The 13,794-nt window shown below is 40.6% G+C and overlaps 1 protein-coding gene across 1 annotated transcript in view; it reads left to right on the top strand.

The window, feature by feature from the left end:
* The window catches only part of nubp1 (nucleotide binding protein 1 (MinD homolog, E. coli)), a 67,487-nt gene that overhangs the window by 37,856 nt on the left and 15,837 nt on the right, over positions 1–13,794 (top strand). The window contains exons 9-10 of the mRNA XM_060901092.1: positions 5,519–5,621; positions 8,321–8,404. Of these exons, the coding sequence (XP_060757075.1) occupies positions 5,519–5,621; positions 8,321–8,404 (187 nt within the window). The remainder of the gene's footprint in view (positions 1–5,518; positions 5,622–8,320; positions 8,405–13,794) is intronic.

Below are 13,794 nucleotides of genomic sequence, written 5' to 3'. Positions count from 1 at the left end.
TGTGTGTGTGTAGCGTGTTTTGTGTGTGTGTGTGTAGCATGTGTGTGTAGCGTGGTGTGTGTGTGTAGCGTGGTGTGTGTGTGTAGCGTGGTGTGTGTGTGTGTGTGTGTAGCGTGGTGTGTGTGTGTGTGTGTGTAGCGTGGTGTGTGTGTGTGTAGCGTGTTTTGTGTGTGTGTGTAGCGTGTTGTGTGTGTGTAGCGTTTTGTGTGTGTGTGTGTGTGTGTATAGCGTGTTGTGTGTGTTTGTGTGTGTATAGAGTGTTGTGTGCGTGTTTGTGTAGCGTGTTGTGCGTGTGTAGCGTGTTTTGTGTGTGTAGAGTGTTGTGCGCGTGTTTGTGTAGCGTGTTGTGCGTGTGTAGCGTGTTTTGTGTGTGTGTAGTGTTGTGCGCGTGTTTGTGTAGCGTGTTGTGCGTGTGTAGCGTGTTTTGTGTGTGTGTAGAGTGTTGTGCGCGTGTTTGTGTAGCGTGTTGTGCGTGTGTAGCGTGTTTTGTGTGTGTGTAGAGTGTTGTGCGCGTGTTTGTGTAGCGTGTTGTGCGTGTGTAGCGTGTTTTGTGTGTGTGTAGAGTGTTGTGCGCGTGTTTGTGTAGCGTGTTGTGCGTGTGTAGCGTGGTGTGTGTGTAGCGTGGTGTGTGTGTAGCGTGTTGTGCGTGTGTAGCGTGGTGTGTGTGTAGCGTGGTGTGTGTGTAGCGTGTTGTGCGCGTGTTTGTGTAGCGTGTTGTGCGTGTGTAGCGTGGTGTGTGTGTAGCGTGTTGTGCGTGTGTAGCGTGGTGTGTGTAGCGTGTTGTGCGTGTGTAGCGTGTTGTGCGTATGTAGCGTGGTGTGCGTGTGTAGTGTGGTGTGTGTAGCGTGTGTGTGTGTGTGTGAGTAGCGTGGTGTGTGTGTGTGTAGAGTGTTGTGCGCGTGTTTGTGTAGCGTGTTGTGCGTGTGTAGCGTGTTGTGTGTGTGTGTGTGTGTGTGTGTATAGCGTGTGTGTGTGTGTGTAGCGTGTTGTGTGTGTGTGTGTGTGCAGAGTGTTGTGCGCGTGTTTGTGTAGTGTGTTGTGCGTGTGTAGCGTGTTGTGTGTGTGTGTGTGTGTGTGTGTGTGTAGAGTGTTGTGCGCGTTTGTGTAGCGTGTTGTGCGTGTGTAGCGTGGTGTGTGTGTGTGTGTGTGTGTGTGTGTGTGTGTGTGTGTGTAGCATGTTTTGTGTGTGTGTGTGTGTTAGTTGATACCAAAGGAAGATAAATACAAATAAATGGATTGTCACCTGTTTTTCAAACCTGCACAATCGGAAGAAAGCGTTCCAAGTGAAATTAATACCTGCTGATAATAAGCCCCGCCCCCAGCGGAGGCCTGTTTACAGATCATGTTTTATGAGCGTGAGTGTGAAAATGCCTTTGCGTTCACAGTGTGAGTTTTTACAGAATATCTGAGATCATATCCTGCGTCTGACTACTTTTTATTTTTACACGGCCTACACACTAAACTCTTCTCTAAATGGCAAGCTCTTACACACGCACACATATAATGCTAATCTTTGAATCTGTTCCTTTTTTTGTCATACTTAAGAAAGCGTTGAAGGTCATATTCACAAGAAAAAGTTGTCTTCAGCAGCACTAAAAGTTTGTAAGCAAGACTTTGTTCTTCAAATCTGACTCGAGTTTCGAGAAGCTTTAACTCGAGAATCAGAAGAACTTTTTGAAATCTAAAAATTAAAGTGAAATCATGATGTTTGAGCTCCAATTAAATTCTCGCAGTCTGCGTTTTTAAACCTTTAATCACAGGAAAACACATGAACAGTATATTCATTTACAAGTCGACTTTTCATTTATTTTCATGTTGATGTTTATCCGGACATCTTGCAGTCTTAGAATTGTTTGTGACTTGATTTGAGTGAATAAATTTCCAAAATTGGACAAGCGTTAATCCATCACCTTGGTTTATCATGATTTGCCAAATTCGCCATTCAGTTCAATTCATGATATTGTATATTCCTGTGATTATTTTTTTTAAAAATAGTGAAGAAAATGTTATTCCCAAAAATGAAACATTTGTTTTCCTCTGCTTTATCAAATTAAATATTCATTTTATTAAATAAAAAAAAAATTATTTAATTTCCTTCAGACCCAACAATCATTATTTACCCACGTTTGTAAAGCTGGGTGTAAAATATAATCGCCTGTTAACTAAAATTATTCCTTTTATTTCAAAAAAAGAAAAAATTAATCACAAATTTTCCTTTTTTGAATAAACTTTTTTGAACATTTGTACTTTGTGTCTCTGCATCTCTTTTTTTCTTTATCTTTCAGCAGTCTGTAAAAAGGGAGGGAGAGAGTTCTGATTTCTTGTGAAATCTATTTATACACAATCACACAGCACTTCTTTCACACATCTGTTTTTTTTTTTTGCATGTGTTTTTGCAGCATTAGAGCTGTGTTACTTCCATCTGCGGTGAAGTCACATATATTCTCACAACTGTACGTTATTACACATACAGGACACTTTTTCCATGGAATAAAAACGTGTTCTATTCCCTTCTAGGGGGTTTCATTCATTTGGTTTGATAGCATGCAATATTGTTAGCATATTGCTTATCCTACATGTATTAAGTCACTCCACCCAATGGAGAATGAGCATTGAACATGATTTACGATATTGCATGGTTGTCAAGACAGCATGACGTTACACGTCGGAGACGTAAAACTTCCACACTAGTGGGTGAGTGACTGTGACAATTTGTAAACAAACATGGCCGCCAGGTTTGCTTCGTTAAATATAGAAGATTTTGAGAGAATTTTGAAAAATAGAGACATGTTGAGCACCCGGAAGGAATGTGTATGTATTATAATAATAATAATAATAATATTGGCTGGCTTTTTTCATGGTCTATCAGATATTTTCCATTCAGCTACTCGTCTTTGACTCGTTCAGTATCATGCGAGCTGAATGGAATATATCTGATAGACCACGAAAAACAGCCAGACAATGTTATTTAAATATTACACCCTCTGATTCTGAAACAATTCAGTTACCACTCAGAAAAAACTAGGATATTACGCAGCCTGTTAATAATCACCGTTCATTTATTTATTACGTCATCAATTTGAATCATAAATTTGTATCACGGTTTATTTATCATTGCACACAATATATCGTCGCATGCCTACCTTCAACAACTTTTTCAAGTGAAAATCCTCAGGATATTTGCACGTAAACGTAATCAGGAATAAAACAACTCCGACAGGACCCGAAGAGCACGGCCGCTTGTTGCATGTGATGTTTTGATCCTCAGTCAGATGAATTAATAAATCGAACATATTTTGTTGTATCTGATCCAGCGATTGAGGGTACTCTGATCTGTGTTCATGTTTATGATGAGATCGATCTGGATATCGGTGTGACATCATTTTCAGACAAGCAGAAAAAAAAAATCAGTTTTCCTGCTTTTGTTTTGTGATGGACAGCGTTTGTTTCTCTTGCATTTGAATAAAACGGCTTGTTCTGTGTTACTCGGTGTTTACTTGAACGTAGATTTGTGAGAAAACATGATGCAAAGCAGGCAGATTTTTTTGAGAAGTTCATCAGAGGGAAAATATTCCAACTTCTTGTCCTGTGGAAAGGGATTATTCTGTGTGTGTGTGTGTGTGTGTGTGTGTGTGTGTGTGTGTGTGTGTGTGTCAGTGAAGTTATTCGTCCTGGTTTTTTTGGGGGGGGTTCCCCATGGAGACTCCAGAGACATGTAGTATTTGTCTTTTGACTAAATCTCTCTGGAGTCTCTATGGGGGAGGGGAAGACAAAAAAACCTGCCCGTTAACGAACACTGTGTTCACACTTATACCGGTACGAAAGTGGTATAAGTGTATCGATACAAAGTATACCGGTACAGTTTAGTGCATCTGTCCACACTAGCGAGAAATGTTTGCGATTTTCTTTCACGGTAGTTGAAATGCGCGTGCGCGAAATGTTTCCGTGGTTACTGAGTAACTTCCTTCCGAGAATATGCTGGATGAAACAACGTGCGTGTTTTTTTTGTTGCCAATGTACAGTCTGTATTTCTGGTGGTCATTTATTCAGTTGAATCGTATAAAACGTGCGAGGCAGTTGAGAAAGAAACAAAGAAAACGAATCTCCGTTCTTCACTATTTTATTCAGCAAAGACATCGATTGAGGTGTGTGACTTTGCGCATTATATTTGTATCGATACAGAGCCGCTTCATCTGTCCACACTACAGCGAAGCGCTACAGTACCGATACTGTACCGGTACGAAACCCATACATTTGTGGGTTTCGTACCGATACAGTTATACCGCTACAGTACCGGTATAGTTGCTAGTGTGGACAGGTGTTGTGGTACGAAAGTAGTATCGTATCAGTACAAAATCCCTAGTGTGGACAGAGTAATAAATAATCCTTTTATTTAAAAAAAGAAAAAGTTAATAACAAATATTCCTTTTTTGAATAAACTTTTTTTAAACATTTGTACTTTGTTTGTCTGTGTGTCTCTTTTCTTTATCTTTTAGCAGTCTATAAAAAGAGAGAGATGATTTCTTGTGAAATCTCTTTGTACACAATCACACAGCAGCTCTATCACACTTTACATCTGTTTTTGCAGCATTAGAGCTGTGTTACTTCCGTCTACGGTGAAGTCACGTATATTCTCAGGGCTGTACATTATTACACATACAGGACACTTTTTCCATGGAATAAAAATGTGTTCTTCAAATCTAACTCAACTAACTCTGGAGTCTCTGTAGAAAAAAAAACGCGACAAATAACTTCACCGACAAACACACACACAATCTATTGACACAGCACAAGAAGTCGGATTATTTTCCCTCTGATGAACTTCTCAAAAAATCTGCCTGCTTTGCATCACGTTTTCTCACAAATCTCATTTTCTCACGTCACAGTAAACGCCGAGTAACACAGAACAGGCTGCTTTATTCAAATGCAAACGATAAACAAACACTGTCACGGAAAAGCAGGAAAGTTTTTTTTTTTTTTTTTTCTTTTCCGCTTGTCTGAAAATATCATCAAAAAGAGATGAGCTGACACAATAAAGGAGGACCTAAATCCATTAAAGCAAAACCAGAGGATGTCTTTGATTGGAGTATGTGGAGACAGCTGAGCCGAGCTGCTGACCCTGCACTCATGCGGGACGAACGCAAGGAAGGAGAACGACGCGCCACAGAGATTGCGTTTAATCCAGTTAAATTTCACCTTGTTTTTGCTTTTTACCCAAGGTCAGAAACCAGTGGCTTCTGTGGGACTTTCCCTGCATGAGGACTGTGGTGTCGGTGTTTGCTTTGTTAATATTTGCATCGTGTCCACCACTTAAAAACACCACTGTGGAGAAATACTTATCTTGGCATTTGCGGTGTTTTCCCATTACAAACACTTCCTTGTTTCCTCTGCGCTTGAATCGCTTTCCTCTTTTTTTTTTTTTAAGGTTGAAATAACTTTGGCCTAAACAGACTTTCCCCTGCATATCTGAAATGCTTTCCATAATTTCATTACAACTTCTTTGATTTCCTTCCCACAGAACACATCTCAGATTTTCCCTCCGACCACAGGAGGAGCTCAGCAGATGTGCGAGGAGCTCAGTCTGCCTCTGCTGGGCCGAGTTCCTCTGGACCCTCGGATAGGTACGCGACGCCGCGGCGCTGCTCAATTTTGGATTCTGATTAGTCAGAAGGGGTTGATTTTATTACTTATTAACTTTCCGACAGGAATGCAACCACAGGTCACAGCTTTCTGTGAATGTGTTTGTTATGGTTTCTAAAATAATCGCAGCTCCTTCACAGGGACTTGTTTAGAAGACGCTCCAGATGAACACACACGTGTCACGGTTTTGTTTCAGGATTTATCATTAGAGTTAACATTTATCGAAGGAGTTATCTTTTTTTTTTCTTGAAACACAAGAAGCTGCATTTTTTATTTAACTTTATAAAAGGCTGGTGAGAGCAGGAGCTTTTTCACTTGACGTTCTGAAACTTTAAACATAGCTACAGTGGTGCTTGAAAGTTTGTGAACCCTTTAGAATTTTCTATATTTCTGTATAAATATGACCTAAAACAACATCAGATTTTCACACAAGTCCTAAAAGTAGATAAAGAGAACCCAGTTAAACAAATGAGACAAAAATATTATACTTGGTCATTTATTTATTGAGGAAAATGATCCAATATTACATATCTGTGAGTGGCAAAAGTATGTGAACCTCTAGGATTAGCAGTTAATGTGAAGGTGAAATTAGAGTCAGGTGTTTTCAATCAATGGGATGACAATCAGGTGTGAGTGGGCACCCTGTTTTATTTAAAGAACAGGGATCTATCAAAGTCTGATCTTCACAACACATGTTCGTGGAAGTGTATCATGGCATGAACAAAGGAGATTTCTGAGGACCTCAGAAAAAGCGTTGTTGATGCTCATCAGGCTGGAAAAGGTTATAAAACCATCTCTAAAGAGTTTGGACTCCATCAATCCACAGTCAGACAGATTGGGTACAAATGGAGGAAATTCAAGACCATTGTTACCCTCCCCAGGAGTGGTCGAACAACAAAGATCACTCCAAGAGCAAGGCGTGTAATAGTCGGCGAGGTCACAAAGGACACCAGGGTAACTTCTAAGCAACTGAAGGCCTCTCTCACATTGGCTAATGTTAATGTTCATGAGTCCACCATCAGGAGAACACTGAACAACAATGGTGTGCATGGCAGGGTTGCAAGGAGAAAGCCACTGCTCTCCAAAAAGAACATTGCTGCTTGTCTGCAGTTTGCTAAAGATCACATGGACAAGCCAGAAGGCTATTGGAAAAATGTTTTGTGGACGGATAAGACCAAAATAGAACTTTTTGGTTTAAATGAGAAGCGTTATGTTTGGAGAAAGGAAAATGCTGCATTCCAGCACAAGAACCTTATCCCATCTGTGAAACATGGTGGTGGTAGCATCATGGTTTGGGCCTGTTTTGCTGCATCTGGGCCAGGACGGCTTGCCATCATTGATGGAACAATGAATTCTGAATTATACCAGCGAATTCTAAAGGAAAATGTCAGGACATCTGTCCATGAACTGAATCTCAAGAGAAGGTGGGTCATGCAGCAAGACAACGACCCTAAGCACACAAGTCGTTCTACCAAAGAATGGTTAAAGAAGAATAAAGTTAATGTTTTGGAATGGCCAAGTCAAAGTCCTGCCCTTAATCCAATGGAAATGTTGTGGAAGGACCTGAAGTGAGCAGTTCATGTGAGGAAACCCACCAACATCCCAGAGTTGAAGCTGTTCTGTATGGAGGAACGGGCTAAAATTCCTCCAAGCCGGTGTGCAGGACTGATCAACAGTTACCGCAAATGTTTAGTTGCAGTTATTGCTGCACAAGGGGGTCACACCAGATACTGAAAGCAAAGGTTCACATACTTTTGCCACTCACAGATATGTAATATTGGATCATTTTCCTCAATAAATAAATGACCAAGTGTAATATTTCTGTCTCATTTGTTTAACTGGATTCTCTTTTTCTACTTTTAGGACTTGTGTGAAAATCTGATGATGTTTTAGGTCATATTGATCCAGAAATATAGAAAATTCTAAAGGGTTCACAAACTTTCAAGCACCACTGTATAAATAGATTAAAAAGTCCACTTTGACATTGTTTAATAAATAATGATGGAAACAACTGGAAGATTGCTGGAGAGTAAGAGCAATAAAATGCTCCAGGACGTGCTGTGAGTGGAAAAGAATCAACTCCACTTCAAGACGCAACTCCCTTGTTGATTATTTTTCTATAATAGCACTGCGGGAGATGTTTTATTCCTTACAGTGATGACACAAGAGAATATTGGTCTCAGTCTTTGACTAAACCAGTTTAACAGAATCCAACAGGACTTTTCCATTAACCCCTTCAGTGCCCTTGGACGAGTCACATACGTCATGAAATCTTTTACCGCTGTGCGTTATGACGGAAGAATGTTTTAGGCATTGACTGTAATTCATATGTGCCACTGTGAAGTAAGAGTAATGTGCCATGTCAGGAACATAAAAGGAGGTGTTTATGACGAGTAGCGTATGTCCTAAAGTAAAAGATTTCATGATATACGTGACTCATCCAAGGGCATTGAAGGGGTTAATATCCATCTCTCATCGTATATATTTTTTTATACATATATAAAATCCTTCAGCAGAACACTCTTGGAAACAGTGGATAGAAATGTTATCACTTTGAGTTTTCATGTTACTCAGAATTTAGAGGAGAACTCCTGTCACCAGCAGTTTCTAGTTCTCTCTTTTTACACCGGGTTCCGCTTTTGTTAATTGTAATTCTCCTTTTTTTTTTTTTTATTCTCAGGGAGAAGCTGTGACGAGGGAAAGTCTTTCCTGAATGAAGTGCCAGATTCTCCAGCAGCCAAAGTCTATCAGACGATCGTGCAGAGTAAGATTGAAAAGCACACACACACGCACTTTCTTCCTGATTCTTGGGTGGTTGTTTTTTTTTTTTTTTGCATGGGTTCATTCCAGGACACACATTCTGAAAAAGAGGGTGGGGTTTAAAAATGTTGCCAAAAACACCTATGTGCCTTGCGAGGAGAGCGGGATTAGGGTTTAGTGTTTGGTCATCTCGTCCTGTTGAGAGAATTCTAATCGATTTATTTATTTATTTTTTAATTTATTTAAAAAAAAAAGAAATAATTAAATAGACTTCATGCACAAAATGTGAGCACAAAAGATCACACCTTGTGTAAGTGGTGGATATTTTATGCACCAAATTCTACTTGCACATCTGCACAATGTTGGCGGAAAAAAAATCAATAAAATACAAAACATGGCTGAAAAACTCCTTCTCAGAAGATTTATGACAGTGTTGTGACTGTGAGGAGGCGTGATTTATTTTTGGGACTGGTTGATCCGAATAATGCTCCAGAAAAGAGTCGGGACAAAAACATCCCGTCCACTTGAACCAGGATGATATCCTTGATGTCCAGATGTGGTGCGTTTTCTGAGTTGAAGTCAAGTGGAGAGACGCAGCTTGATTGGCTCGAAAAGGGGAAGAGTGTGCAGGATGACACGCCAGAAACGCACAGACCAACCATGTTTAATATTAATGAGCTGCTCGAGTAGAACGAGACACACCCCCGGAGGTGGGGCATATCTGTTCTACCCTCTGGAGAGCATGTCATTGGGTGAATACAGGAAGACTCATGAGAGAATTCAAATCGTTTTCCCCAGAAGTGAAAAAGTAAAACGACTTTTTTTTTGCCAAAATTTTTTTTGATTCTAGATATAATCTTGTATCGGTGTCTGAAATGCTCAGGGGAAAAAAACAAAAAAAACGCTCTAAATGTGAAAAGCTGGCTGTTTCCGCGTGGACGGTGTTTTTATATGATCATGTGACTTTACTGTCGTCTTCGGAATGAGTTCATTCCACATATTTTTTCCATGTTTCAGCTCAGCACTTAAAAACATTCACAACATTTTTAATTATGAATTGTGTTCACCCTCTAAGAGTCTTTTAAAACTTTGAAAATATCAAGTTCGGTTTCCATTTTGAAATGAATTTGAATTTATGTGGATGTTAGTTTTGTATTTTGAATGAATTATCCACCAGACAGAACCGGAATCCGGATGGGTGTCTTCGTTTCTCACCACGTCTGAAAGCAGCGTGTTTTTGTTATCTGGATAAATCAGCTGTCAGAACGTAGAGGTCGTTATCAGAGTGAGATCAAGCTCAAAACACAGCACGCTTGTTTCACTTCCCTGTCAGTCACGTCTCAGGATTTGCTCATGTTTTTCATCCAAGCGATGAAGCACCTGCTGAAGCCGATGTGCATGTACAGTGGTGCTTGAAAGTTTGTGAACCCTTTAGAATTTTCTATATTTCTGCATAAATATGACCTAAAACATCATCAGATTTTCACACAAGTCCTAAAAGTAGATAAAGAGAACCCAGTTAAACAAATGAGACAAAAATATTATACTTGGTCATTTATTTATTGAGGAAAATGATCCAATATTACATATCTGTGAGTGGCAAAAGTATGTGAACCTCTAGGATTAGCAGTTAATTTGAAGGTGAAATTAGAGTCAGGTGTTTTCAATCAATGGGACGACAATCAGGTGTGAGTGGGCACCCTGTTTTATTTAAAGAACAGGGATCTATCAAAGTCTGATCTTCACAACACATGTTTGTGGAAGTGTATCATGGCACGAACAAAGGAGATTTCTGAGGACCTCAGAAAAAATATGGATATGGAAATTTCAGAAGTTGAAGTGTCGATCGATGAAGTCAAGGAATGCTTGAATGCACTCGACATCTCTAAAGCCCAAGGTCCAGATGGCATTCCAGCGCGCCTGTTAAAGGAGTGTAGCGAGCAAATTGTGCCCAGTTTATGCACACTTTTTAACTATTCGCTGGCAAAGGGCAAGATTCCTCGTGAATGGAAATCGGCCGACATAACACCTGTTCACAAAAAGGACTCAAAGGAACATGTTGAAAATTATCGGCCAATTTCACTTCTTTCAATTATTGGCAAAATCTCGGAACGCTGTGTTGGCTCACGGTTATACGATCACGTGAAGCTTTTAATAACGGCACTCCAACACGGTTTCTTGAAAAAACGCTCATGTGTAACGCAGTTGCTGGCTGTGCTGCATTCTATCGGGTAGACTCTGGATAAAAACATTCAAACGGACGTCATATATTTGGATTTTGCGAAAGCGTTCGACGCTGTCGATCATTCTGTCCTTCTCACCAAGCTGAGGGTATACGGCGTTTCTGGTCATTTGTTTGCTTGGCTTACTGACTACCTGCAGGGTAGGGTACAAAGAGTCGTCATTGATGGGGCAGCATCGGAGTGGGCACCTGTCACTTCCGGTGTGCCACAAGGAAGCCTTCTTGGCCCTTTATTGTTCACGATCTTCATCAACGACCTCCCCGAGGAGGTCCTTGACGGAGTTAAGGTGGCTCTCTACGCGGATGACACTAAAGTTTACAAGCTAGTGAAATCCACCGATGACTGTCTATCTTTACAGTCGACTCTAACGAACATGCAGGATTGGTCTAAACGCAATAACATCAGCTTTAATGCATCCAAATGCAAATCACTTAGTATTACGCGCAAGAAATCCCACCTGGTACATGAATACCGTCTGGGTATCTCTCAGCTAGAACAGGTGCGCAAAGAAAAGGATCTCGGAGTCACCATCTCTAGTGATCTAACATGGAATTCTCATATTTATTCCATTTGTGCAAAGGCAAATAAGCTGCTGGGCCTATTGATACGGACCTGCCCGCTGCTGACAGATAGGGCGATCAGGCGCACACTCTACTTGTCCCTTGTTAAATCTCAACTGAGCTATGCAACTCAAGTATGGTCACCAGATAAAGTCACCTTGAAAGGACAAGTGGAGCGCGTCCAGCGGCGCGCCACTAGGTGGATTCTCCAAGTTAAGATAGGTGAGATGTCATACAAGGACAGGCTGGTGGCTTTAAACATCTTGCCACTAGCACTAGACCGTGAACTTAAAGATCTTGTATTTTTCTTTAAATGCTTGTACAAAGAGATTGATCTAGACGTAAGTAACTTTGTCACCTTTGTATCTCACGGGAGGACACGAGCCAGTAATTCCTTTAATCTAAAGCCGCTACTATGTAAGACAAGTACCTACCAGGCATCTTTTTTTAACTGTATTGTTAAATTATGGAACCGTGTCTGCAGCGCAGTGGATACTTCCATTGCCTTTTCTAGCTCTGCCTCTTTCACTTTAAGTGTCAAGAAATTAATGTTTAAGCACCTGGATACTTTCTTTGACCCGGACTGGCCATGTACATGGACGCTTGCGCCAACTTGTTCCTGCCACAGGTTGTAACTAGTTTTAGACATATTAATTGAATTTTTATATAATTTTACTGCTTTTGTAAGGCTAAGGGTTGCACCCAACATGGGACTTGTTCCCGTTCGTGCTTACCCTTTTGGGCTAATTTTAATTTTAGTTTTTGTTTTTTTTTCTTTATTATTGCTTATATTTTTGGAAATGTTAATTTCTTATTGATGTAATTTTTTGTAAGTTGCCCAATAAAGTTGTTTTCAAAAAAAAAAAAAGCGTTGCTGGTGCTCATCAGGCTGGAAAAGGTTACAAAACCATCTCTAAAGAGTTTGGACTCCACCAATCCACAGTCAGACAGATTGTGTACAAATGGAGGAAATTCAAGACCATTGTTACCCTCCCCAGGAGTGGTCGACCAACAGAGATCACTCCAAGAGCAAGGCGTGTAACAGTCAGCGAGGTCACAAAGGACCCCAGGGTAACTTCTAAGCAACTGAAGGCCTCTCTCACATTGGCTAATGTTAACGTTCATGAGTCCACCATCAGGAGAACACTGAACAACAATGGTGTGCATGGCAGGGTTGCAAGGAGAAAGCCACTGCTCTCCAAAAAGAACATTGCTGCTCGTCTGCAGTTTGCTAAAGATCATGTGGACAAGCCAGAAGGCTATTGGAAAAATGTTTTGTGGACGAAAGAGACCAAAATAGAACTTTTTGGTTTAAATGAGAAGCGTTATGTTTGAAGAAAGGAAAACACTGCATTCCAGCACAAGAACCTTATCCCATCTGTGAAACATGGTGGTGGTAGTATCATGGTTTGGGCCTCTTTTGCTGCATCTGAGCCAGGACGGCTTGCCATCATTGATGGAACAATGAATTCTGAATTATACCAGCGAATTCTAAAGGAAAATGTCAGGACATCTGTCCATGAACTGAATCTCAAGAGAAGGTGGGTCATGCAGCAAGACAACGACCCTAAGCACACAAGCCGTTCTACCAAAGAATGGTTAAAGAAGAATAAAGTGAATGTTTTGGAATGGCCAAGTCAAAGTCCTGACCTTAATCCAATGGAAATGTTGTGGAAGGACCTGAAGTGAGCAGTTCATGTGAGGAAACCCACCAACATCCCAGAGTTGAAGCTGTTCTGTACGGAGGAACGGGCTAAAATTCCTCCAAGCCGGTGTGCAGGACTGATCAACAGTTACCGCAAACGTTTATTTGCGGTTATTTCTGCACAAGGGGGTCACACCAGATACTGAAAGCAAAGGTTCACATACTTTTGCCACTCACAGATATGTAATATTGGATCATTTTCCTCAATAAATAAATGACCAAGTATAATATTTTTGTCTCATTTGTTTAACTGGGTTCTCTTTATCTTCTTTTAGGACTTGTGTGAAAATCTGATGATGTTTTAGGTTAGATTGATGCAGAAATATAGAAAATTCTAAAGGGTTCACAAACTTTCAAGCCCCACTGTAAACCATGTGGTTGAGGGCAGGTCTGTTCTTCCTGTGCTCTGAGTGGCACAGGAAGAATTATTTCTGTCTGAGAATAAACCCCCTCACTTATTTCCCACATCCGCCTTAAACAAGCCCTTGGTCCGCCTTCACTTCTGAACTGTACTCAAGACTTTGCCTTGGCTGGACTTTTTTTTTTAATGAATAAATATTTGATTGTCCAAGTCGTACTCGGTTTCTGAAGATGAACTCATTGTAGACTAACATTATTTACTGGGAAAAATTCCATTTCCAAGATTTCCAGTCCAGTCCTTTCTCCATAATTTGGTCACGGCGTAACACGCTCGAAGGAAACTTTATGCACTCTGCCCTCTTCCGCATCCGTGATCTCACAGACGCCTATGATTGGCTCGCATCTCTGTGATTGACTGAGGAGAATGAGATTGCCCTTCCCACCAATTTTGCTCTTTTGTTTTTCAGCCACAGATGAGATCTGAGTTTGGATCGTCAGGGTTCGAGCTCTCAGAATGGTCTTGCGA

Source organism: Neoarius graeffei, chromosome 20 (assembly GCF_027579695.1).
Source record: "Neoarius graeffei isolate fNeoGra1 chromosome 20, fNeoGra1.pri, whole genome shotgun sequence".
NCBI classification, from domain to species: Eukaryota; Metazoa; Chordata; class Actinopteri; order Siluriformes; family Ariidae; genus Neoarius; species Neoarius graeffei.
Note: the sequence above shows the minus strand (reverse complement) of the source record. Positions and strands in the feature narration are given on the sequence as shown.